This window comes from Pseudophryne corroboree, chromosome 12 (genome assembly GCF_028390025.1).
Source record: "Pseudophryne corroboree isolate aPseCor3 chromosome 12, aPseCor3.hap2, whole genome shotgun sequence".
Lineage (NCBI taxonomy): Eukaryota > Metazoa > Chordata > Amphibia > Anura > Myobatrachidae > Pseudophryne > Pseudophryne corroboree.
Genome location: NC_086455.1, coordinates 3,287,798 through 3,310,140, shown reverse-complemented (window position 1 = coordinate 3,310,140; position 22,343 = coordinate 3,287,798). Strand labels below are relative to the sequence as shown.

The 22,343-nt window shown below is 52.1% G+C and overlaps 1 protein-coding gene across 2 annotated transcripts; it reads left to right on the top strand.

The window, feature by feature from the left end:
• Positions 1 to 309: 309 nt before the first annotated feature.
• POGZ (pogo transposable element derived with ZNF domain) lies at positions 310 to 21,834 on the top strand. 2 transcript variants are annotated; one of them, XM_063946681.1, is made up of 20 exons: positions 310 to 460; positions 1,081 to 1,134; positions 12,231 to 12,355; positions 12,663 to 12,806; positions 12,969 to 13,144; positions 13,313 to 13,430; positions 13,541 to 13,852; positions 14,212 to 14,415; positions 14,510 to 14,619; positions 14,699 to 15,018; positions 15,101 to 15,255; positions 15,381 to 15,481; positions 15,890 to 16,036; positions 16,208 to 16,339; positions 16,425 to 16,567; positions 16,966 to 17,106; positions 17,251 to 17,310; positions 17,396 to 17,511; positions 18,352 to 18,376; positions 19,099 to 21,834. In XM_063946681.1, the coding sequence occupies exons 3-20, from the start codon at positions 12,235 to 12,237 to the stop codon at positions 20,624 to 20,626; spliced, it is 4,053 nt and encodes a 1,350-aa protein (XP_063802751.1). In that variant the 5' UTR covers positions 310 to 460; positions 1,081 to 1,134; positions 12,231 to 12,234; the 3' UTR covers positions 20,627 to 21,834. The 2 variants fall into 2 exon arrangements, with proteins under 2 accessions (XP_063802751.1, XP_063802750.1); XM_063946680.1 differs by lacking the exon at positions 310 to 460 and adding an exon at positions 499 to 626.
• Positions 21,835 to 22,343: the final 509 nt, after the last annotated feature.

Below are 22,343 nucleotides of genomic sequence, written 5' to 3'. Positions count from 1 at the left end.
CTGGGTGGGGTGAGTTGGGGTTTAATGGTCACTCATATGCTGTTAGGGACAGTGCCCCCCCCCCCTGTGATTTGGGGGTACACCTGTTATATGAGCAATGGGGGGCAGGTGACCCCCACCCCCTGCAGCACACAGACAGCACATGTGAGCAGGGTGCTGGGGGATCAGCACTGGGGGATTATTTCCCAGGCACCGCCTTAATGGGGAGGAGCAACATACACAAGATGGCTGCCAGGGACGGACCATCAGTCCATGACGCCAGAGACCGCCCCCTCCGCTCGGCCAATGCGTGTCCGCCAAGGAAATTACGTCACTGTATCCATCCGCGCGAGTGTGTGCTGTGTCCCTCCGCTCGCCCCTCTTTGTACGCATCGCGCTCGGCAGCTGCTGTGATCCTGGGAGGGATCCCGGGGCGTGACCGGGCCTGTGACCGAGAGGGGTGATCCCGCGTCTAGAGGAGGTGAGCCGCCGGGACGGGTGCGGGGCTGGCGCCGCGCTCCACAAGGAGCATCCTGGGGGCTGAGGGAGACGGCCCGGCATGTAACCCTCCGCCCCTGCCGCCATGTTGCTCCTGGGGACTATTTTGTGTGGAGGAGCATGGTCGGGGGGGCCCCTGGGGTAGGAAGGTAAGGGCCCCATGTGTGAAGCATCCACAGACACCTTCTAAGCCTCAGCAGCACCTGATGGGGGACAGCAACCCCTGGTGGAGGGGATGGTGGGAGGGGACAGAACAATGGCATGGACTATAGACTGCTCATCTCTGTGTCAGGGGCCCCTGTGTCTCATTGTCACATGCTGGGGCCCCCAGAGTTATAGTGTTATATATAACACATACATATTACTCATATAGCGCCAGCAGCACTGTATATAGCGGGCACTGGAATGCCAGAGCCCCCATCCGGGGTGGTACCCAGCGCTAGCTCCTGCGATGCCTCCGCACCGCCTAGGATTGCAGCTGTTCCGCGCTGCGGAGACCCCGGTGCCGCCGACCCGCGTGCAGCGACCTGACGTTCCGTATACTGTACCTGTCACATAGTGATGCCGCTGCACTGACATTACTGTCACTTCTTCCTTTAACAGGTGTCTGAGAACCAGCATAACAGGCAGGGACGCCAGCGAGCGGCGACCAGAGAGGTAACGTACTAGTGCCACATTACACTATACATGGCGCCCACATTCCCCGGCGCGCTGCTCCCAAACATCCAACGCAGTAAGGAAGAGCAACTGATGGCGCTGACATAGGTCACCAATGTCACCGTGCAATTCAGCCATGACCTGGGTGAGGGGAGGAGTCATGTCAGGGGCAGGGAGGAATGTAGTGGGTGAGGGGAGGAGTCATGTCAGAGGCAGGGCGGAATGTACTGGGTGAGGGGAGGAGTCATGTCAGAGGCAGGGTGGAATATACTGGGTGAGGGGTGGAGTTATGTCAGGGGGCAGGGCGTAATGTACTGGGTGAGGGGAGGCGTTATATTAGGGGGCAGGGCATAATGTACTGGGTGGGGGAGGAGTCATGCCAAGGGGCAGGCGTAATGTACTGGGTGAGGGGAAGCGTCACGTCAGGGGGCAGGGCGCAGTGTACTGGGTGAGGGGAGGAGTCATGTCAGGGCGTAATGTACTGGGTGAGGGGAGGAGTCATGTCGGGGCAGGGCGTAATGTGCTGGGTGAGGGGAGGAGTCATTTAATGGGGCAGGGCGTAATGTGCTGGGTGGGGGGAGGAGTCGTGTCAGGGGACAAGGCATTGTGTACTGGGTGGGGGGGGGGGAGTCATATCAGGGGGCAGGGTGTAATTTAGTGGGGGGGGGGGTCATATCGGGGGGTGGGGGGGAAGGGCGCAGTGTGCTTTAATGAGAAGTCATGTTGAGAGGCTGGGCGTAATTTAGTGGGTGCAAGGGGAGGCAGGGCGCAGTGTACTGGGTGAGGGGAGGAGTCATGTCGGGACAGGGCAGAATGTACTGGGTGAGGGGAGGAGTCATGTCAGGGGTCAGGGCGGAATGTACTGGGTGAGGGGTGGAGTCATGTCACGGGGCAGGGCATAATGTACTGGGTGGGGGGGAGGAGTCATGTCAGGGGACAGGGCATAATGTACTGGGTGGGGTGGAGTCATGTCAGGGGGCAGGGCATAATGTACTGGGTGAGGGGAGGAGTCATGTAAGGGCATAATGTACTGGGTGGGGTGGAGTCATGTCAGGGGGCAGGGCATAATGTACTAGGTGGGGGGAGGAGTCATGCCAGGGTATAATGTACTGGGTGGGGAGGAGTCATGTCACGGGGCAGGGCGGAATGTACTGGGTGAGGGGAGGAGTCATGTCAGGGTGCAGGGCATAATGTACTGGGTGAGGGGAGGAGTCATGTCACGGGGCAGGGCGGAATGTACTGGGTGAGGGGAGGAGTCATGTCAGGGTGCAGGGCATAATGTACTGGGTGGGGGGAGGAGTCATGTCAGGGGGCAGGGTGTAATTTGGTGGGTGGGGGAAGTAAAGTCGGGGGGCAGGGCGCAATGTGCGTGAATGAGAAGTCATGTTGAGAAGCATGGGGTAATGTAGTAGGTGGGGGATGGGTCATGTTTAGAGTCAGGGTGTAGTGTAATGGCTGGAGGATGGGTTGTGTAGGAAGGCAGGGTGTAATGTAATGCCTGGAGGATGAGTTATGTAGGAAGGCAGGGTGTAGTGTAATGGCTGGAGGATGAGTTGTGTAGGAAGGCAGGGTGTAATGTAATGGCTGGAGGATGAGTTATGTAGGAAGGCAGGGTGTAGTGTAATGGCTGGAGGATGAGTTATGTAGGAAGGCAGGGTGTAATTTAATGGCTGGAGGATGAGTTATGTAGGAAGGCAGGGTGTAGTGTAATGGCTGGAGGATGAGTTGTGTAGGAAGGCAGGGTGTAATGTAATGGCTGGAGGATGAGTTGTGTAGGAAGGCAGGGTGTAATGTAATGGCTGGAGGATGAGTTATGTAGGAAGGCAGGGTGTAGTGTAATGGCTGGAGGATGAGTTATGTAGGAAGGCAGGGTGTAATGTAATGGCTGGAGGATGAGTTATGTAGGAAGGCAGGGTGTAATATAATGGCTGGAGGATGAGATATGTAGGAAGGCAGGGTGTAATGTAATGGCTGGAGGATGAGTTGTGTAGGAAGGCAGGGTGTAATGTAATGCCTGGAGGATGAGTTATGTAGGAAGGCAGGGTGTAGTGTAATGGCTGGAGGATGAGTTATGTAGGAAGGCAGGGTGTAGTAATATGGCTGGAGGATGAGTTGTGTAGGAAGGCAGGGTGTAATGTAATGGCTGGAGGATGAGTTATGTAGGAAGGCAGGGTGTAATGTAATGGCTGGAGGATGAGTTGTGTAGGAAGGCAGGGTGTAATGTAATGGCTGGAGGATGAGTTGTGTAGGAAGGCAGGGTGTAATGTAATGGCTGAAGGATGAGTTATGTAGGAAGGCAGGGTGTAATGTAATGGCTGGAGGATGAGTTGTGTAGGAAGGCAGGGTGTAATGTAATGGCTGGAGGATGAGTTATGTAGGAAGGCAGGGTGTAGTGTAATGGCTGGAGGATGAGTTATGTAGGAAGGCAGGGTGTAATGTAATGGCTGGAGGATGAGTTATGTAGGAAGGCAGGGTGTAGTGTAATGGCTGGAGGATGAGTTATGTAGGAAGGCAGGGTGTAGTGTAATGGCTGGAGGATGAGTTATGTAGGAAGGCAGGGTGTAGTGTAATGGCTGGAGGATGAGTTATGTAGGAAGGCAGGGTGTAGTGTAATGGCTGGAGGATGGGTTGTGTAGGAAGGCAGGGTGTAGTGTAATGGCTGGAGGATGAGTTATGTAGGAAGGCAGGGTGTAGTGTAATGGCTGGAGGATGAGTTATGTAGGAAGGCAGGGTGTAATGTAATGGCTGGAGGATGAGTTATGTAGGAAGGCAGGGTGTAGTGTAATGGCTGGAGGATGAGTTATGTAGGAAGGCAGGGTGTAATGTAATGGCTGGAGGATGAGTTATGTAGGAAGGCAGGGTGTAGTGTAATGGCTGGAGGATGAGTTATGTAGGAAGGCAGGGTGTAATGTAATAGCTGGAGGATGAGTTGTGTAGGAAGGCAGGGTGTAGTGTAATGGCTGGAGGATGAGTTATGTAGGAAGGCAGGGTGTAGTGTAATGGCTGGAGGATGAGTTATGTAGGAAGGCAGGGTGTAATGTAATGGCTGGAGGATGAGTTATGTAGGAAGGCAGGGTGTAATGTAATGGCTGGAGGATGAGTTATGTAGGAAGGCAAGGTGTAATGTAATGGCTGGAGGATGAGTTGTGTAGGAAGGCAGGGTGTAATGTAATGGCTGGAGGATGAGTTGTGTAGGAAGGCAGGGTGTAATGTAATGGCTGGAGGATGAGTTGTGTAGGAAGGCAAGGTATAATGTAATGGCTGGAGGATGAGTTATTTAGGAAGGCAGGGTGTTATGTAATGGCTGGAGGATGAGTTATGTAGGAAGGCAGGGTGTAATGTAATGGCTGGAGGATGAGTTGTGTAGGAAGGCAGGGTGTAATGTAATGGCTGGAGGATGAGTTGTGTAGGAAGGCAGGGTATAATGTAATGGCTGGAGGATGAGTTATTTAGGAAGGCAGGGTGTAATGTAATGGCTGGAGGATGAGTTATGTAGGAAGGCAGGGTGTAATGTAATGGCTGGAGGATGAGTTATGTAGGAAGGCAGGGTGTAATGTAATGGCTGGAGGATGAGTTATGTAGGAAGGCAGGGTGTAGTGTAATGGCTGGAGGATGAGTTATGTAGGAAGGCAGGGTGTAGTGTAATGGCTGGAGGATGAGTTATGTAGGAAGGCAGGGTGTAATTTAGTAGTAGGGACATGGTTGAAAGGAGTCATGACCGGAGGCAGGGCGTAAATCAGTGGGTGAGGGGAGGAGTCATGTTGGGAGGCAGGGCATTGTGTACTGGGTGGGGAGGAGTCATGTTGGGAGGCGGGGCATAGTGTATTGGCTGAGAGGAGGCGTCATGTTGGAAGTTAGAGCATAGTGTACATGGTGAGGGGAGGAGTCATGTCGGGAGGCTAGGCATAGTGTACAGGGTGAGAGGAGGAGTCATGTTGGGAGACAGGGCATAGTGTACAGGGTGAGGGGAGGAGTCATGTTGGGAGTTAGAGCATAGTGTACTGGGTGAGGGGAGGAGTCATGTTGGTAGGCAGGGTATATTGTACTGGGTAAGGGGAGGAGTCATGTTGGGAGCCAGGGCATAGTGTTCACGGTGAGAGGAGGAGTCATGTTGGGAGGCAGGGCATAGTGTACAGGGTGAGGGGAGAAGTCATGTTGGGAGTTAGAGCATAGTGTACTGGGTGAGGGGAGGAGTCATGTTGGGAGGCTGGGCATTGTGTACAGTGTGAGGGGAGGAGTCATGTTGGGAGGCAGGGCATAGTGTATTGGCTGAGGGGAGGAGTCATGTTGGGAGTTAGAGCATAATGTACTGGGTGAGGGGAGGAGTCATGTTGGGAGGCAGGGCATTGTGTACAGGGTGAGGGGAGGAGTCATGTTGGGAGGCAGGGCATTGTGTACAGGGTGAGGGGAGGAGTCATGTTGGGAGGCGGGGCATTGTGTACAGGGTGAGGGGAGGAGTCATGTTGGGAAGCAGGGCATTGTGTACTGGGTGAGGAGAGGAGTCATGTTGGAAATTAGATCATAGTGTACAGGGTGAGGGGAGGAGTAATGTTGGGAGGCAGGGCATTGTGTAGTGGGTGGGGAGGAGTCATGTTGGGAGGCGGGGCATTGTGTAGTGGGTGGGGAGGAGTCATGTAGGGAGGCAGGGCATGGTGTACTGGGTGAGCGGAGGAGTTATGTTGGGAGGCGGTTAATTGTGTACTGTGTGTGGAGAGTTATATTCCCTGGGTGGGAGGGGCCATGTTGGTGTGATGCATTGTGTCCTGGATGGGGAGGGACACTATGTATTGGGTGGGGACATTATATCCTGGTTGGGGGGAGGAGACTTGCTGAATGGGTGGGGGAAGCTCTGTAATTAGGATGATTACCTGTTGATAAATGAAGCTGATGCATTGTAGACCTGGCAGTGTCACCTGTATACGGCTAGTAGGAGGCGGCTACTGGAAACGGTTACTGTACTGTACTAGTTCCACCTCTGCAGACGGTTATGCGGTCCTGCCTGGCTAGAGACCACTCAGCCCTCGCTGCGTCATTGGTTCCAGCGCAGGTTATTTGCCACGCCTGAGCTAGTGACTTCAGCGCGGTCACACAGTACGGGGTTGGAAGAGAAATCTATGCAGATACCTAACGTGCGGGGGCTCCTGGCTGTGAGAAGTTATAGGTTACAATATATAGGATTTGCGCGCATGAAACGGTTTCAGAAACAGATTGCGGATTTATATCGTTGGACCAAAAGGACTCGTGCATGAAATTTAGCGATTGTGTCTCTTGCGGATCTCCCCTTGGCTGCAGCTCCGTCCCATTGTCGTACCTGGCTGAGAGGCGTCAGGATAGTGACTGGAGGCTCTATGGAGAGAACATAAGAAGTAGCGTGGCACACACTGGGAACAATGAATGAGTCAATAGCCGGATAGGGCGGATTGCTGCGTCAGTAATGATAACGGGTATGATGCGGTAACTGCACGTCAGGAGTGTTGCAGTATTTCCCGTCTTACAGTCTGAGGTCGCTGGATAAACATATCCTGTGATGGATCCACAAAGCTTGGAGAGAAGTCCTACCACCCCAATCTGTGCTGATCGCCTGGCACTGTCCTGCTGTCCGCCTACACCACAGCCGCTGCTGGCTGGTCCTGCCCTGTTCCTCCCTCTACCTGCCGGATGGTTTGTGCCCTTGTGGGGACGGAGTAAGACGTTCAGCCAGGAACAGCGGGGCCCTTCGGCTAAGCTCCCGTGATAGGGGTATAAGAAACGGGGGTGGGTTCTGGAGCTGCTTTTCAATTTCAGACCTGATGGTCGCTTTGGTGGTCTCCAGCCAGACGTCCTGAAAGTGTATAAAAGAGAAGAAAATGACAAAATAGATTGTAACCGCTTCACAGAATCCGTGCGGAAGAGATTCAGGGGAGACTCTAGAGGTCTGGCAGCGGACCGCGCTGGGAGGGAAACGCGGATCTGCTGCTGCTCCAGCTGTAGTAAGGGTCCTCAATTGTCAGACGGCCCAAACACAGGAAGGAGCTGTCCCCGTAGTGCACATCAGGGGGCAGGAATACCGCCTGTCCATTAGCGAGGCTCCTCTATAGACGTGCTGGAGCTCTGGAGAAATGAAATGACCAGAGGACAGCATGGAAAGACGCCACCTGCTGGGAAATACAGGAACTACGTTCTAGCATGTTATGTGTTCCAGTGGTTCTTAGTCCCTCCCCCCACTCCCGAAACTCCCAAGTCGCAGCGTTGTCATTGTTCTGGCACTCACAAGGTGATGGTTTTCCCTAGGCTATTAGCGTGTCGGACAGTTACATGACCCCAGCAAGAGTTGGTGGCGTCCTGGTGGACGGTGGATACTGCCCACTGGCCTAGTGACTGTAGGAGGCCTCCCCGGGGCCAGGTGATTACGTATCATCCAATTTGGTGACGTAGAGGGAGGAGCTTCACATAAGGCAGCAAAACAGGTGGCGTCAGGAACATTCCTGGTGGTTGTGTCCTCTTACAGCTCTCATCTGGATGGCTAGTGATCATTTAGCGACATCACTCTGGGGGGGGATTCAATTAGCCACAATAACCCATTTTCACTTTTTGCCCAAATCACCTGCAGGTAACCCACAATAGTTCTCCTTATGGTTTAACGCAAACATTTTCACCACCTCCTGAGCGGGTGAAAAGTTGGGGAAAATCTCAGTTTTAAGGTAAAATGTTGTGACTTGGTTCAGAACCACTGGAACACCCTCCCTAATGATTAAATGGCCACTTAGGGGGATATTCAGTTAGCCACAGGGTGTTGAGTGCCAACAAAGGCTATTCAATTAAACCGCTTTCTTCCCTCACCGAAAAAACTGCGGAATCAATGTTATTTTTTGTTTCCCGCACACGATCTGTTTTTGAATTCCTCCCTTAGAATTTTCTTTTAATTGCCTTAATTTAGCTAATAATGACGTGATTTTGGGGGGTGAATATGTGCATGCTTTACATGGGTTTATTGAAGTGGGAGAGGTATATGGTGGTGCTGTATGTATGGGACAGGTGAATGTTAGAGGTGTGGCCTCTCTACCGCATTATGAGCCATTGGCAGGTGGTAGCAAGTTTCTGTCACTGGCTGCGATTGGCTGGACGGCCTGCCCAGACTCCTCTGGGTGGAGGGCTATGCTAGCCTGTTACTCACAAATGGCGGCCTGTCAGGGACTGTGAGCCCCCCGGACATGTACATCCAGGTGTGTATCCGCCCTCTCAGCCAAGGCTTGTTCCGTTATTACTATTGGTTATGATCTCAGTGATTATATTCAGGCTCTGGCTGTACACGTGTATCAATGTGGACGTATCTCCGCTCCTTCCTGCCTTACCTCACATGAGGTGACTGGTGGCGCCACTTACATACACTGCTTGTGGAAGTGTTCTGACCATTGTCTGTCCCTGACATAGCGCTGCGTTCTCTTCCTGGCCTGAGGGACAATTGTTATACTGACCGTGTTGTTCTAGGACCAAGCTTTGTGTAGAAAATAAAATGTATAAAGCGCCACACCCTGTGTAGCCCCCCCCCTTTATGAGCTCCACCCTGTGTGTAGGCTCCACCTTTTTATGAACTCCACCTGCGTATAGGCCCCACCCCTTCATGAGCCCCACCCTGTGTATAGGCCTCACCTCTGTGAGCTCCACCCTGTGTATAGACCCCACCCCTTTATGAGCTCCACCTCGTGTATAGGCCCCACCCCTTTATGAGCTCCACCTCGTGTATAGACCCCACCCCTTTGTGAGCTCCACCTCGTGTATAGACCCCACCCCTTTGTGAGCTCCACCTCGTGTATAGACCCCACCCCTTTGTGAGCTCCACCTCGTGTATAGACCCCACCCCTTTATTAGCACCCTGCATATAGACCCCACCCCTTTATGAGCTCCACCTCGTGTAGACTCCACCCCTTTTTTAGCTCCACCTCGTGTATAGACCCCACCCCTTTGTGAGCTCCACCTCTTGTATAGACCCCACCCCTTTATGAGCACCCTGGGTATAGACCCCACCCCTTTGTGAACTCCACCTTGTGTATAGACCCCACCCCTTTGTGACCTCCACCTCATGTATAGACCCCACCTCTTTGTGAGCGCCACCTCGTGTATAGGCCCCACCCCTTTATGAGCACCCTGTGTATAGACCCCACCCCTTTATGAGCTCCATCTCGTTTGTAGACCCCACCCCTTTGTCTGCTCCACCTCGTGTATAGACCTCACCCCTTTGTGAGCTCCACCTCTTGTATAGACCCCACCCCTTTATAAGCTGTAATCCCTGTTGCGCTGATAGTGGTTTGGGTACAGCTCGTGTATAACATGGCGGAGTATTGCTGTACCAGTAACACTGCGGGTAGTGCCAGCTGAATATCATAACATGGAATGCCCCCGGTGGATGCCAGTAGCGGCTTGGCCTTGGAGACTTGGACATTTGGGTGAGGTTGGGCGGGTGGGAGCTGCTCCTGAGACGGCAGAGATCGGGTGCTTGGTGGCAGTGACAGCCACACAGGACACATGTCACTGTAGAGGATTTATATATGAGGGGTGATCAGACAGCAGTAAGTCAGGGGGCTGTTAGGCTGGGGGAACGTGCTCCGGGCAGCTCTGAGCAACCTCTCCATCCCTCCAGCTGTAAGGACGGGAGCCCAGGCACTAAGGTTCTCAATGACTCTTTGCAAATTGTGACCTCCGCTCAGTCCTGTTGGTGGCAGGCTTTCATATTATACATGGTCTGGTCACCGACTACTCAAGATTGCTGGATCCGCAGTATCCACAGCATGTGGTACAAGATCCTGCTCCAGGTGATACCCAATGGAGATACTTGTGTGATGTCCCAGACCCCCTAGTGGAACTGCAGCTCTTCCTGCTGGACAAATGGGACCAACCCCGACTGACGAAGGCTAAGTCCTTTTGGTCACAACGCGGCCTTTCCCTATAGAGTCCGGAGTCATGTGATAGAGGAAGGCTCAGTCCTTTTGGTCACAACATGCCCTTTCCCCATAGAGTCTGGAGTAATGTGATAGAGGAAGGCTCAGTCCTTCTGGTCACAACATGCCCTTTCCCTATAGAGTCCGGAGTCATGTGATAGAGGAAGGCTCAGTCCTTCTGGTCACAACATGCCCTTTCCCCATAGAGTCTGGAGTAATGTGATAGAGGAAGGCTCAGTCCTTCTGGTCACAACATGCCCTTTCCCCATAGAGTCTAAAGTCATGTGATAGAGGAAGGCTCAGTCCTTCTGGTCACAACGCGGCCTTTCCCTATAGAGTCTGGAGTCATGTGATAGAGGAAGGCTCAGTCCTTCTGGTCACAATGCGACCTTTCCCTATAGAGTCTGGAGTCATGTGATAGAGGAAGGCTCAGTCCTTCTGGTCACATTGCGACCTTTCCCTATAGAGTCTGGAGTCATGTGATAGAGGAAGGCTCAGTCCTTCTGGTCACAATGTGGCCTTTCCCTATAGAGTCCGGAGTCATGTGATAGAGGAAGGCTCAGTCCTTCTGGTCACAACGCGGCCTTTTCCTATAGAATCTGGAGTCATGTGATAGAGGAAGGCTCAGTCCTTCTGGCCACAACGCGGCCTTTCCCTATAGAATCTGGAGTCGTGATAGAGGAAGGCTCAGTCCTTCTGGTCACAACGTGGCCTTTCCCTATAGAGTCCGGAGTCATGTGATAGAGGAAGGCTCAGTCCTTCTGGTCACAACGTGGCCTTTCCCTATAGAATCTGGAGTCGTGATAGAGGAAGGCTCAGTCCTTCTGGCCACAACGCGGCCTTTCCCTATAGAGTCTGGAGTCATGTGATAGAGAGTCTTGAGTCTTCCTTACCTCCATAGCTATTTGCTAAGCTTATCTGCACATGTCCTCCATTCCTCATCGTATGTCCTGGGCTGTCACTGCCAGTGCACCAGTCTTCCATTCTACATCTACGTGTTCAACAAGGTCCTGGTGGTCCTTATGGCAGGAAGCGGTTATGGCTGCTGTCTGGTTTGTAGTGATGATGGTTACATGTTACCAGCCTTAGAGGTGGGCTTCTGCCAGGAACGGTAATACTTCTCTTGTTCCTTAGTCTGACCGAAAGCTTAGATATTTTATTTTCCTATTGGACAAGATAGGTGTTCCCAGCCAGGTGTCTGTAACATGGGGCCATCGGTCTGGTGTGTATAGCGTAATCACACACCATAGCCTCAGTAGACTTCTGCCTGATGAGGAGCGTAGGTACCGGACGCAAGTCTGCTCCAGTAACGAGGGCTGGCTTCCTCGCCCAGGAGGGGGGTCGTTAAGGGCGGTACCTTCCCAATTAATGTATGCAAACGTATATTATGCATGCATTAGTGCTCTGTTAGCATCAAATCTCGTTATTAACAAAGGGTTGATACTCTGGCTGGACTTGTACCTGTCAGCTGAAAGCTTTGGCTTTGGTATTTGCTTATTCAGCGGCTTGAGACTAAGTGACCATTGTTCTGAGCGTGAGAACACGCGGATAGCAGTAATTGATACAATATATGATATTCTAAGGCTTTTGCCTTTGGTAAAATGAAGCTCGCACTACTCCGCACAGCGGCCACAGTATGGGACGGAAGGCACGTCTCATGGTACATACATTAGGTAGACTACTTCTATTACCTATAGATTATGGGCATTAGATGGAGAGATGGGTAAAATCTCTGATTCCTGGATTCCTTCTGTGGGAGCGCCCTGAACATACCCCCAGTTCTCCTGTGTATTGGGGTGTCCGATCTCAGGGGGTGATGTAGTTATAAAGCCTGTATGGATTTGGGAACGGCACCATAGATTAGCCGCACCCCTGCCCTTTATGTCCAGCAGACAGAGTTGTTGCCCCCTGGAGAGTGACGCAGCTCCGCCTTGGGCGCAGCAGCGGTGGTTTTGTGGCATCCATGACTAACTGGAAATAGTCTACGCTGCGTGAGGTTGAGGCTTGGCCAGTAAAGTGCAGGTAGTGAAAGATGAAGAAGGGGACTGTGCAAGTCAGTAAAACCCCATGTTCTAGTCCTAGATAAATGAACTCTAATCCCCAGTGTCAGCAGAACAGTGCCTCCAAGTGGCCATACCCTAGTAAGCATGCCGACACTGACGCCATCACTCTCTGTTGCAGCATCATGGACACGGACCTGTTCATGGAGTGTGAGGAGGAGGAGCTGGAGCCGTGGCAGAAGCTGAGCGATGTCATAGAGGACTCAGCGGTGGAGGACTACAGCTATCTGGATAAAACCGCCACAGGTAACCGCCCGAGCCAATGGCTGTCCTGGTATCTCGCTGTAACAGGGCAACCCGCCAATTGCTGTTGATCTACACATTACAGCACTCCCTGTTACAATTTTAGCATGCAGTAATAGCAGAATTGTGTCAGGGCATGCTGGGATTTGTAGTCCCAAAGCAGGTGGAGGGCTGCTTATCGCCCACCCCTGCCCTTGGAAGCTTATGAACCATATTGTCACCGCCACCCGGAGGCTGAAAGTACTAGGGGGCGGTGAGAAGGGACAGTGCAGGAAGGTGACCTGATCTCCGCTTTCTCTCCCTGTCGCAGTCTCCGTCAGCCTCCAGCCTGTCAGTACGCCTCTGCCCGTGGTCGCCCACCAGACGCTGGGCAGCCATTACACCACCGCCACCACAATGACCAACGCCGACAACACAAAGAAAACCGTTGTGACTCTGTTCGCAAATAACAGCGGTAAGTAGCCGTCTGGTGACAATATCTACCTCCCGCACCACTCGCTGGTCGCCCCGGGGTGAGATCTGATCTATTTGTGATGGAACGGGAATGTGGCATTTATGTACCTGTAGTCCGTACTAGAACGCAATGTCTGATATTGTCCTCTTCTTCCCTGGTTAGGACCAACGCCCATCATGCAGTCCGGGCATCAGCCACTCATCCTGACGCAGAACCCCGGCTCCGGGCTGGGCACCATGATGACTCAGCCCATGCTACGCCCGGTGCAGGTCATGCAGAATGCCAACCATGCCAGCAGTAACTCCATGGCTGCACAGCCTATCTTCATCACCACACAGGTGGGTGAAATGAACGGTGATGGAACCAGGGGTGGGACGCTGTACCCGCAGAACTGTCTGCGGACACAGGCAAACGTTAGGGGTGACGATAGACCAGTCTCTGGCGCTGGACACGTCTGTGGCTTCATCTCCCTCAGTAGTTTTCTTCTATCATGTTCCTTCCCCCAGGGCTTCCCCGTAAGGAACGTCAGACCTGTTCAGAATGCTGTCAATACCATGAATCAGGTGGGAATCGTTCTGAATGTCCAGCAAGGACAGACCGTCAGACCCATCACTATTGTACCAGGTGAGCCTACATATAAACAATGACTGAGTACGGACATTACGCCGTACGTTATGTGACTGTTACGGTACTGCCTGCACCATGCCCCAAGTCCTTCTCTGTTCTTCCTCCAGCCCCGGGCACCCAGTTCATGAAGCCAGCTGTGGGCGTTCCCCAGGTCTTCTCCCAAGTGACACAGGTCAGGCCGGCACCTACTGTCCCCGTGCGTCCAGCCACCAACACTTTCACCACTGTCATCCCAGCCACTCTGACCATACGCAGTTCGGTGCCTCAGTCCCAGGCTCAGGTCCACAAGCCCATCTCCAACGTGTCCACCACCACTGCGCCCAGCCAACCGCCGCTCCGGCAGATCGCAATACAGCAGCCGCCGCAGGCTCTGACCATCTCGCAAAACCAGAACAATCCCAGTATGAACACCAAGCTAAGTAAGTGATCTAGGCCATGAAAACCCAACATCAACCATCGTCCAATATGTCCTTTATCTCTGGGGGAAATGTAGCAAACGTTTTAAACACCGGAGAGATGGAGAGGATGTCCATGGCAACCAAGCAGCTTCCACCTATCAAGTACATTCTGTAAAATGATAGGTAGAAGATGATTGGTCTCTAGGGGCAGCTTCTCCACCTGTCTACTTGAAGACTTGATGTCTCTCCTCCATGGTGAGGTTTGTGATTGGACAATGAGCTCCTCCGCTGTACCCCAAGAAATGGAGAGAGGAGGAGGGATCACTAGCTCCCCCTTCTCTTCCCGATATGCTTTCAGCAGGTCCTGTGTTGTCTTTCAGTGAGTATCGCCAATTTGGTGGCGGTGAAGCGACCTGGAGAGACCAATGATGTGGTGAAGTTTGTGAACGCGGTCAGTGGCAGCCAGACCACCACCCAAAACTCCACCCAGCTGATTCTCTCCAACACCATCAATAACAACGGCACCAGCCCCAACCTGGGTGTCCTACAGAGGGGCATTCAGATAGAGAATCTGGGGCTGAAAGGTAATTGGGTTCTAGGCCTGTGCTCTAGGTCCATACAGCATTCACCGCTAGCTATATAGCACTATAACGAGTTCCTGTCCCCTCTCTTCTCCAGCACCGTCCCCCTCTGTGATCCAGTTGGAGAATCCCGAGCCGTCCAGGAAGTTCTGTCCTAGATGTCGCACACCGTTCCGGATTTTGGAGGCTCTCAGAGGACATATGTGTGTAAGTCCCTGCCTGTGTTTGATGTAAAGGTGGAGTAGTGGTAATGGCCACTGACCATCTCTTCTTGCTTGTCGCACAGTACTGCTGTCCCGACCTCGTGGACTTCTCCAAGAAGACCAAGCCGCTGGATTCCGAGGTACCCCTACAGACACCGAATCCACCCACGCCAGACAAAGCTATCTCTGCAGCTGCCCCAGCACCTAGTGCCACAGCGCCGCCTGCTGTCAAGAACCAGGAGAGCGCTGCCGATGATGGGTCACAGGGCAAACTCATCATGCTTGTGGACGACTTCTACTACGGGCGGGACGTTGGACAAACATACCAGATGCAGGGGTACCCAAAGGTGGCCACGACGTTCCGCTGTCCGCACTGTTCCAAGAGGCTGAAGAATAACATTAGGTACGACAGTAACCATATGAGTAACTGATTCCCTAATCCGCCTCCTTCCTATGCCGTGACCACCTCTGCTTCTTTCCTGTAGGTTCATGAACCACATGAAGCACCACGTGGAGCTGGACCAGCAGAACGGAGAGGTGGACGGGCATACCACCTGCCAGCATTGCTACCGCCAGTTCTCCACCCCCTTCCAACTGCAGTGCCACTTAGAAAACGTACACAGCTCCTACGAGTCCACGAGTGAGTTATTGGAGAGCATTGCTGTATGTTCCTCGGAGCGCCCCCTGCTGTGTATACGGGGCGATGGCACCGGGTGAGGGGTAATCTGAGGCTTGTGGAATAAATAACTCTTATTCACTTTGCAGCAAAGTGCAAGATCTGCGAATGGGCCTTTGACAGCGAACCTCTCTTTCTGCAACATATGAAGGACACCCACAAACCTGGGGAGATGCCCTACGTGTGCCAGGTACTTCTGTGGGCATTACACCCTAGGGATATCCATCGATGGTCACCATTGATGGATAACCTCGATTTGTATGGATACATCTGCAAGGTAACCATCAATGGTTTCACCCACTGATGGTCACCTGTGCTTTAGTATGCCTTGAGCTGTGGGCCAATCAGAGCCCAGGGGCGGGATCACAGGTGTTGAGGGGCGGGGCTAGGGCCCATGTACCGACACCCTGGAAGAAGGAAAGATATATATTCGGTAGCTCAGTATCATCGACCATCTGGTTCTTCCCCATCGTTGGTAAAAGTAGTTACCATCGGTCATAGACCATTGATGATTTCAAATCATCGTTCATCCCATTACAATCCCCCCTCCCCACTACCTGCCCTTCCCATCGTGTGACGTGGCCTCACTCTCTTCCAGGTTTGCTCATACCGCTCCTCGATCTATGCTGAGGTGGAGACTCACTTCAGACTGAACCACGAGGACACGCGGCACCTCCTGTGCGTCTATTGTCTCAAGGTGTTTAAAAACGGGAACGCCTTCCAGCAACATTTCATGCGGCACCAGGTAACGTGTTCCTTCTCTCGTGTGTGTGTGTGTGTGTGTGTGGATCGCTGCAGTGATTCTGGGTCACACCCGCGTGCACTTCTGTGTATAAACTCTAAAGTCTTCCTCCTCCTCTCTTACCCTCGCTGCATCGCTGTACAATGACCTGTTCCTCCACGTTGCGCCCAGAAGAAGAGCGTCTACCACTGCAATAAGTGCCGCCTGCAGTTCCTTTTCGCAAAAGACAAGATCGAGCACAAGTTGCAGCATCACAAGACGTTCCGCAAGCCGCGGCAGCTGGAGGGGCTGAAGCCCGGCACGAAGGTGAGTCGTCGCACTTACACTCAGCGTCCGGATACCTGTGCTGTATTGTGTGGCGCACTGACACCTCCTGCGTCTCCACCTACAGGTTACCATCCGAGCCTCCCGAGCGCCTCCACGTGCCCTTCCTGTGCCACCCTCAGACCCCCCCTCCATGCCGCTCCCAGATAAGACACCCGATGTCCTTTCGCAGTCTAAGGACACCCCGCAGCACGGAGACTTCCTGAAACGGTCAGTCAGAGCGTTCCCAACTTCCGCACAGGTCCACAATGCTATTAACCGGTCTTGTACAGCGACCGTAATTTATTTCCTCCTAACCGGCTCTGACAGTGCCTCGTACCTCTCTAACCCATCTAATATGGTCGCTGTGCTGTAATCCTACATCTTCTACAAAGTGTTACTCAGGAGACCGCAAGACTTTCCAATCTCTGAAGCTTTAGGCTTGTGTACTCCAAGCCCTTCCCTTCTATTCCAGGCTGCTGCAGGAAATTGTGCCTTCCCTTCCTCTGCCTTATTCCATGTGCCCGGCTTCTGCAGAGATGTTACATTATTGTAGTTTGCTGTGTGATATTGTCCTGCGTCGGTTCACGTGCCCTGTCCTATAACAAGTGCCTCGTGTCTCGTTACAGAGTTGCTGTGGGTAAGCAGACCTGCCTGGAGTGCAGCTTTGACATCCCGGATTTCCATAATCATTACCCCACCTATGTGCACTGTTCCCTCTGCCGCTACGGTACCTGCTGCTCCCGCGCCTATGCCAATCACATGATCAAGTGAGTTGTGGCGTCTGTTCTCCTCATTCTGCCGCGGTCAGATGTACAGTATACCGCATACACATTTATAACGTTAGGTGCTAAGTGAGAGCTACTATACAGCCACAGGAGGTTCCACTAAACGCTCTCCCCCTCCTCTTCCAGCAACCACGTCCCGAGGAAGAGTCCCAAATACCGGTCACTGTTTTCTAGCTGTAAACCCAGGTAAGTGCATTGCTCGTGGGCCCGGTGTTCTAAGGGGTTGGATTGTTATCAGTCCTCTGATCTAAAGCCACGGTCTTCCTCCTAGTGATGTGTTGGTGCTGACGTGTTCGTGCTGTCCTTTCGTCACACGGATTGGCGATGCCATGGCTAAACACCTGGTTTTCAACCCATCTCATGGTTCCAGCTCTGTCATGGGCTCAGGTAAGTGTCTCTGTGTCCTCTGACGACTCAGTCTACCTTATAGGGCTGCCCAGTTGTTTTCTTTTTCCCAGTGTGTACACGTGTCCTCCTGCAACTCCCCCATACATAGGACTTCCCATCTGTCATCTTCTGTGTCCTCCACCATACATAGGGCTACCCATCTGTCATCTTCTTTGTTCTCTGCCATACATAGGGCTACCCATCTGTCGTCTTCTGTGTCCTCCACCATACATAGGGCTACCCATCTGTCATCTTCTGTGTCCTCCACCATACATAGGGCTTCCCATCTGTCATCTTCTGTGTCCTCCACCATACATAGGGCTTCCCATCTGTCATCTTCTGTGTCCTCCACCATACATAGGGCTTCCCATCTGTCATCTTCTGTGTCCTCCACCATACATAGGGCTACCCATCTGTCATCTTCTGTGTCCTCCGCCATACATAGGGCTACCCTTCTGTCATCTTCTGTGTCCTCCGCCATACATAGGGCTACCCTTCTGTCATCTTCTGTGTCCTCCGCCATACATAGGGCTACCCATCTGTCATCTTCTGTGTCCTCCGCCATACATAGGGCTACCCTTCTGTCATCTTCTGTGTCCTCCGCCATACATAGGGCTACCCATCTGTCATCTTCTGTGTCCTCCGCCATACATAGGGCTACCCATCTGTCATCTTCTGTGTCCTCCACCATACACAGGGCTACCCATCTGTCATCTTCTGTGTCCTCCGCCCATACTTACCACTGCAGGTCCCTTTCCTGTCTCCCAGTTTCATCATGAAGACCCAGTTCTAGCAGGTGCCTCATACTGATATGTCTCTTCTTGTGTTTTGTTGCCGCAGGTTCTACCTCACCAGACCAGTCCTGGTAATTATGTATTTTATTTCATTTCTATGTTTTCTCCAGTACAGAATAATTCCAGAATAATTGTTACTTCTGTCAATGTCAGATATTTAACCTGGTTATATAAGAAGCCGGGGCTCTGCTCCGCGTTAGTAATATAGTGCCGGAACGCCCAGCTGCTGCGTGACGGAGGATAGTTCTTTGTACATCCCTCCCAGGACTGAGGGCATCTTGCTCTGGTCACTGTCACCTTATATCCCTGTGTGCTGCACCAAGTGACACAGGAGTAGTGGGGACAGGCTCTGCCTCCAGGAGGCTGGTCACTAAGGCTCTGATCTAGAGGTTGATATAATACAGCTGTATATCATTAAGGATCTCGCACTATAATTGTGTCACTGCGCCCGTGCACAGTACAGGCCAGTCTTATCAGCCACGTATGACTGACACGGAGACGCACCATATAGCACTTGCCCCCTCTGATGTGTCTGCACTATGGTATTAATCTTTGAAAAGGTAACTAAAGAACGTAATTAGGCACCTACGTAAGACAGATGCAGAATTTGTGCCCTTTAACCTCAGGGTGGTGCGTTTATTTAAGGTTCCGTCTTTATGTGCCGACACACGTGTTTTAGTCAGACGCAAGAGGACATCTCTTGTGCTCCACTCACAATAAAGCCGTAAGTAAGAGAAACTTGACTCCTCTTGCTCCTTACTTGTTGACCAACTTACTTTTATCCTCTTTTTAGGTCCTTGGCACCTCAGAGGAACATTGGCAATACCACCAGCCCATTGCATGAAGAGAAAAAGGAGCTGACGGATGTTCAAAAGCCAAAGGAGTCTTCCGTGCCCGATGTCCCCAGCCCGGAGAAGGACAACAAGACAATTGATGTTGATGAGCTTGAAGAGCTGGAGGATGTTGAACCAGGGGACCCGGAGACCGAGAACAAACAGGAACAGCTCAGTGTCAAGAAGCTTCGAGTCGTGTTGTATGCTCTGTGTTGCAGCATGCAGCAAGCGGCGGATCACTTCCACAACTCCCCCCGGCGTATCCGAAGGTGGCTGCAGAGGTTTCAGACCATCCAGGAGGAGAACCAAGACAACCTGGCTGAAGGCAAGTACCTGGGCAACGCTGCAGAGGAGAAGCTGGCGGAGTGGGTGCTGACCCAGAGGGAACAGCAGCTTTCTGTCAACGAGGAGACTCTGTTCCAAAAAGCCACCAAGATCGGACGTTCTTTGGAAGGTGGCTTCAAAATCTCCTATGAATGGGCGGTGAGGTTCATGTTGCGGCACAATCTAAGCACACACTCCAAAGTCGCGGTGGCTAACCGTCTGCCCAAGGAAATGGAGGAGAACGCCCAGATCTCTATCGGCTTTGTGCAGCGGCAGATCCATAGCCAGGATCTCCCGTTGTCCATGATCGCTGCTTTAGATGAAGTCTCCCTCTTCCTCGACCTGGAACTGCTGTGCAGCGATGAGAGGAAAGAGAGCGCCCTGCAGACTGTAGGCACAGGAGAGCCTTGGTGTGACATCGTGCTCACCATCTTAGCGGACGGCAGTCTGCTGCCCACACTCGTGTGTTCTCGAGGCAACTGTAGAAATGCTGGAGGTGTTCCGGACTCAATCATACTGGAAAATAGAGACCATGGTTTCAAAGACGATGAGATAATGAAGCTGTGGTCTTCCCAGATCTGGCAGAAACACGTGGACGGGCCGAATAACAAAGGCATGGCCGTGCTGGACTGTCACCGATCGCACATGTCAGACGAGGTCCTAGCTCTGCTGAGCTCCACCTGCACCTTGCCTGCGGTGGTGCCTTCTGGCTGCAGCTCTAAGATCCAACCCCTGGATGTCTGCATCAAGAGAGCCGTCACCAGCTTCCTGCACAAGAAGTGGAGAGAGCAGGCCCAGGAGATGGCAGAGACCAGCTCTAGCCCAGGGATGTTGCTCCAGCTGGTCCTCTGTTGGCTGACTGAGGTTCTGGAGGTGGTCACTGAACACCCAGAACTGGTCCAACAGTCCTTCCTGGTGGCCAGCCTCCTCCCGGGGCCTGATGGTACTGCCAACACCACCAAACGTAATGCAGAGATGCAGGAGGAGCTTATAAACCTGCTGGAGGGCCAGCTAAAGCTTAACGATGATGAACAGGACGAAGACACTGACCACTGTAACGACAGCCAACCCGATGAGTACGCAGACCCTGAGGTTCTCCATCAGCTCTTTGAGGGAGAGAGCGACGCGGAATCATTCTACGGTTTTGATGAAACTGATCTCTAAGCCACGGAACTGTCAGTCGGGTAAAACATTCCACCGACCACCATGGGCCAGGAATTAAAAGCCTCACCTACATGGCATCCACTTTGTTTTTGTTTCTGGAATTACGGTTACTTTCTTAAGGACATTTTTTTTTCTGTTTGGTAACTTTCTTGGTCTGTATTCCGTCACCGTGATGCTGCCTCCCCTGTACATGTAACCCCCCCTTCCCAGAACTGTAGCAGCTGACCAGGTTCTCCAGACTTTTCTCTTATTTAGAATTAATGAGGTCATTGTGATTTTTTTATTTGAATTTTTTTTCCTCCTTTCTTTCTCCAACCTCGGCCATGGATTATGTATAGAGCAGATTCCCTGTACAGAGTGGCTGGTCGGGAAGAGCAGCGCTGAATTATGAACGCAGTTTGCATACGTACAGATTGCAGGACACATTCCTGGCTGCACGCCGGACGGTCCTGTCCGGAGCTTGCGGCTGAGGATGGATCATGCACCGCCAGCTACCGCACTACATCTCGCATGGTTTTTATAAAGGCTGGGGTTTTTCTGACCCCCCCCTTCATCATCATCCTCCCTTGAGACAGTTTACTTTGGTGTAGTAACCAGCAACGAGTAGGGGCATATGTGTAAATTATCTAAATATATAGCTTGTATATAAGGAAATGCAGAATAAAGACAGGCAAGAGGCAATCTTGTGTTTCTATTAGGTTAAGATGTGAATTTTGTTTCTTTTTTATAAATATATATATATAAAGTGTTCTGTTACTACACCCCTTGCTGTTTTCCACTTTTTAAAAGTCTGGTACTAAGCGAAATAAAACAGATTTTACGTGATAATTTACGCGGCCCGTACAGAGGTGTACGCATATGGAACTGGGTCTTACTCTGTATTTAATTTAAAGACCTCTCTTCTGTTCCGCAGCCTGAGAGCGTCACTCCTTGTGTCATAAATACCTGTGTGTACATCGCGTGGCTTCCTGCACACTCCCTAAACCGGGCGGAGGTGACCTGTGGGAGTGGCTACATGTCCCAGCGCACCCTGGGACATGTAGCTCCCCAAGCCTGGTTTAGGAGGTGGCGGCGCAGAGTTGGAGGACAGGATACGCTAGTGTTAGATATTTAGGCCCCAGGCTGCCTAATATGGGAGGGAGGGGAGACCAGCATGGGACACCTAGATTTTTAAATGCATTTTGTTTCCAATAAAATAGTATAAACAATGCTTATTGTATGTCTTGACTTTACCCCATTGTGCCCCAGTAAAGGACTCAGGAATGTATTGGGTGTTCTGGACGGTGGCTAAACAGATGCCATGTTATGGATGTGCCGCCGACTCAGGAGTAGATGTATGACTGTGCCTTAGGGGATTATGGGTAACTGCGCAATTTTTGTGCTGCAGTTACTGGTAATCCCCCTGTATCTATGTGGAGAAGTTTGCAAATTTCTCGCCATTATCTGCATTCCTGTCTTCAAAATAGGGCGTCAGTGTGTCATTAAATGTATGAACGGTCCGAGGCACTGACCATACCGGCAACTGCGGCTATCGATTTTGACGGCTGCAGCCGGCGTTGTCCGGCGCACAGCGCTGTCCAACCGCCAAAGATTGTGGTTTAAAAAAACAATATATATATTTCTCTGACGTCCTAGTGGATGCTGGGAACTCCGTAAGGACCATAGGGATAGACGGGCTCCGCAGGAGACTGGGCACTCTAAAAGAAAGATTAGGTAC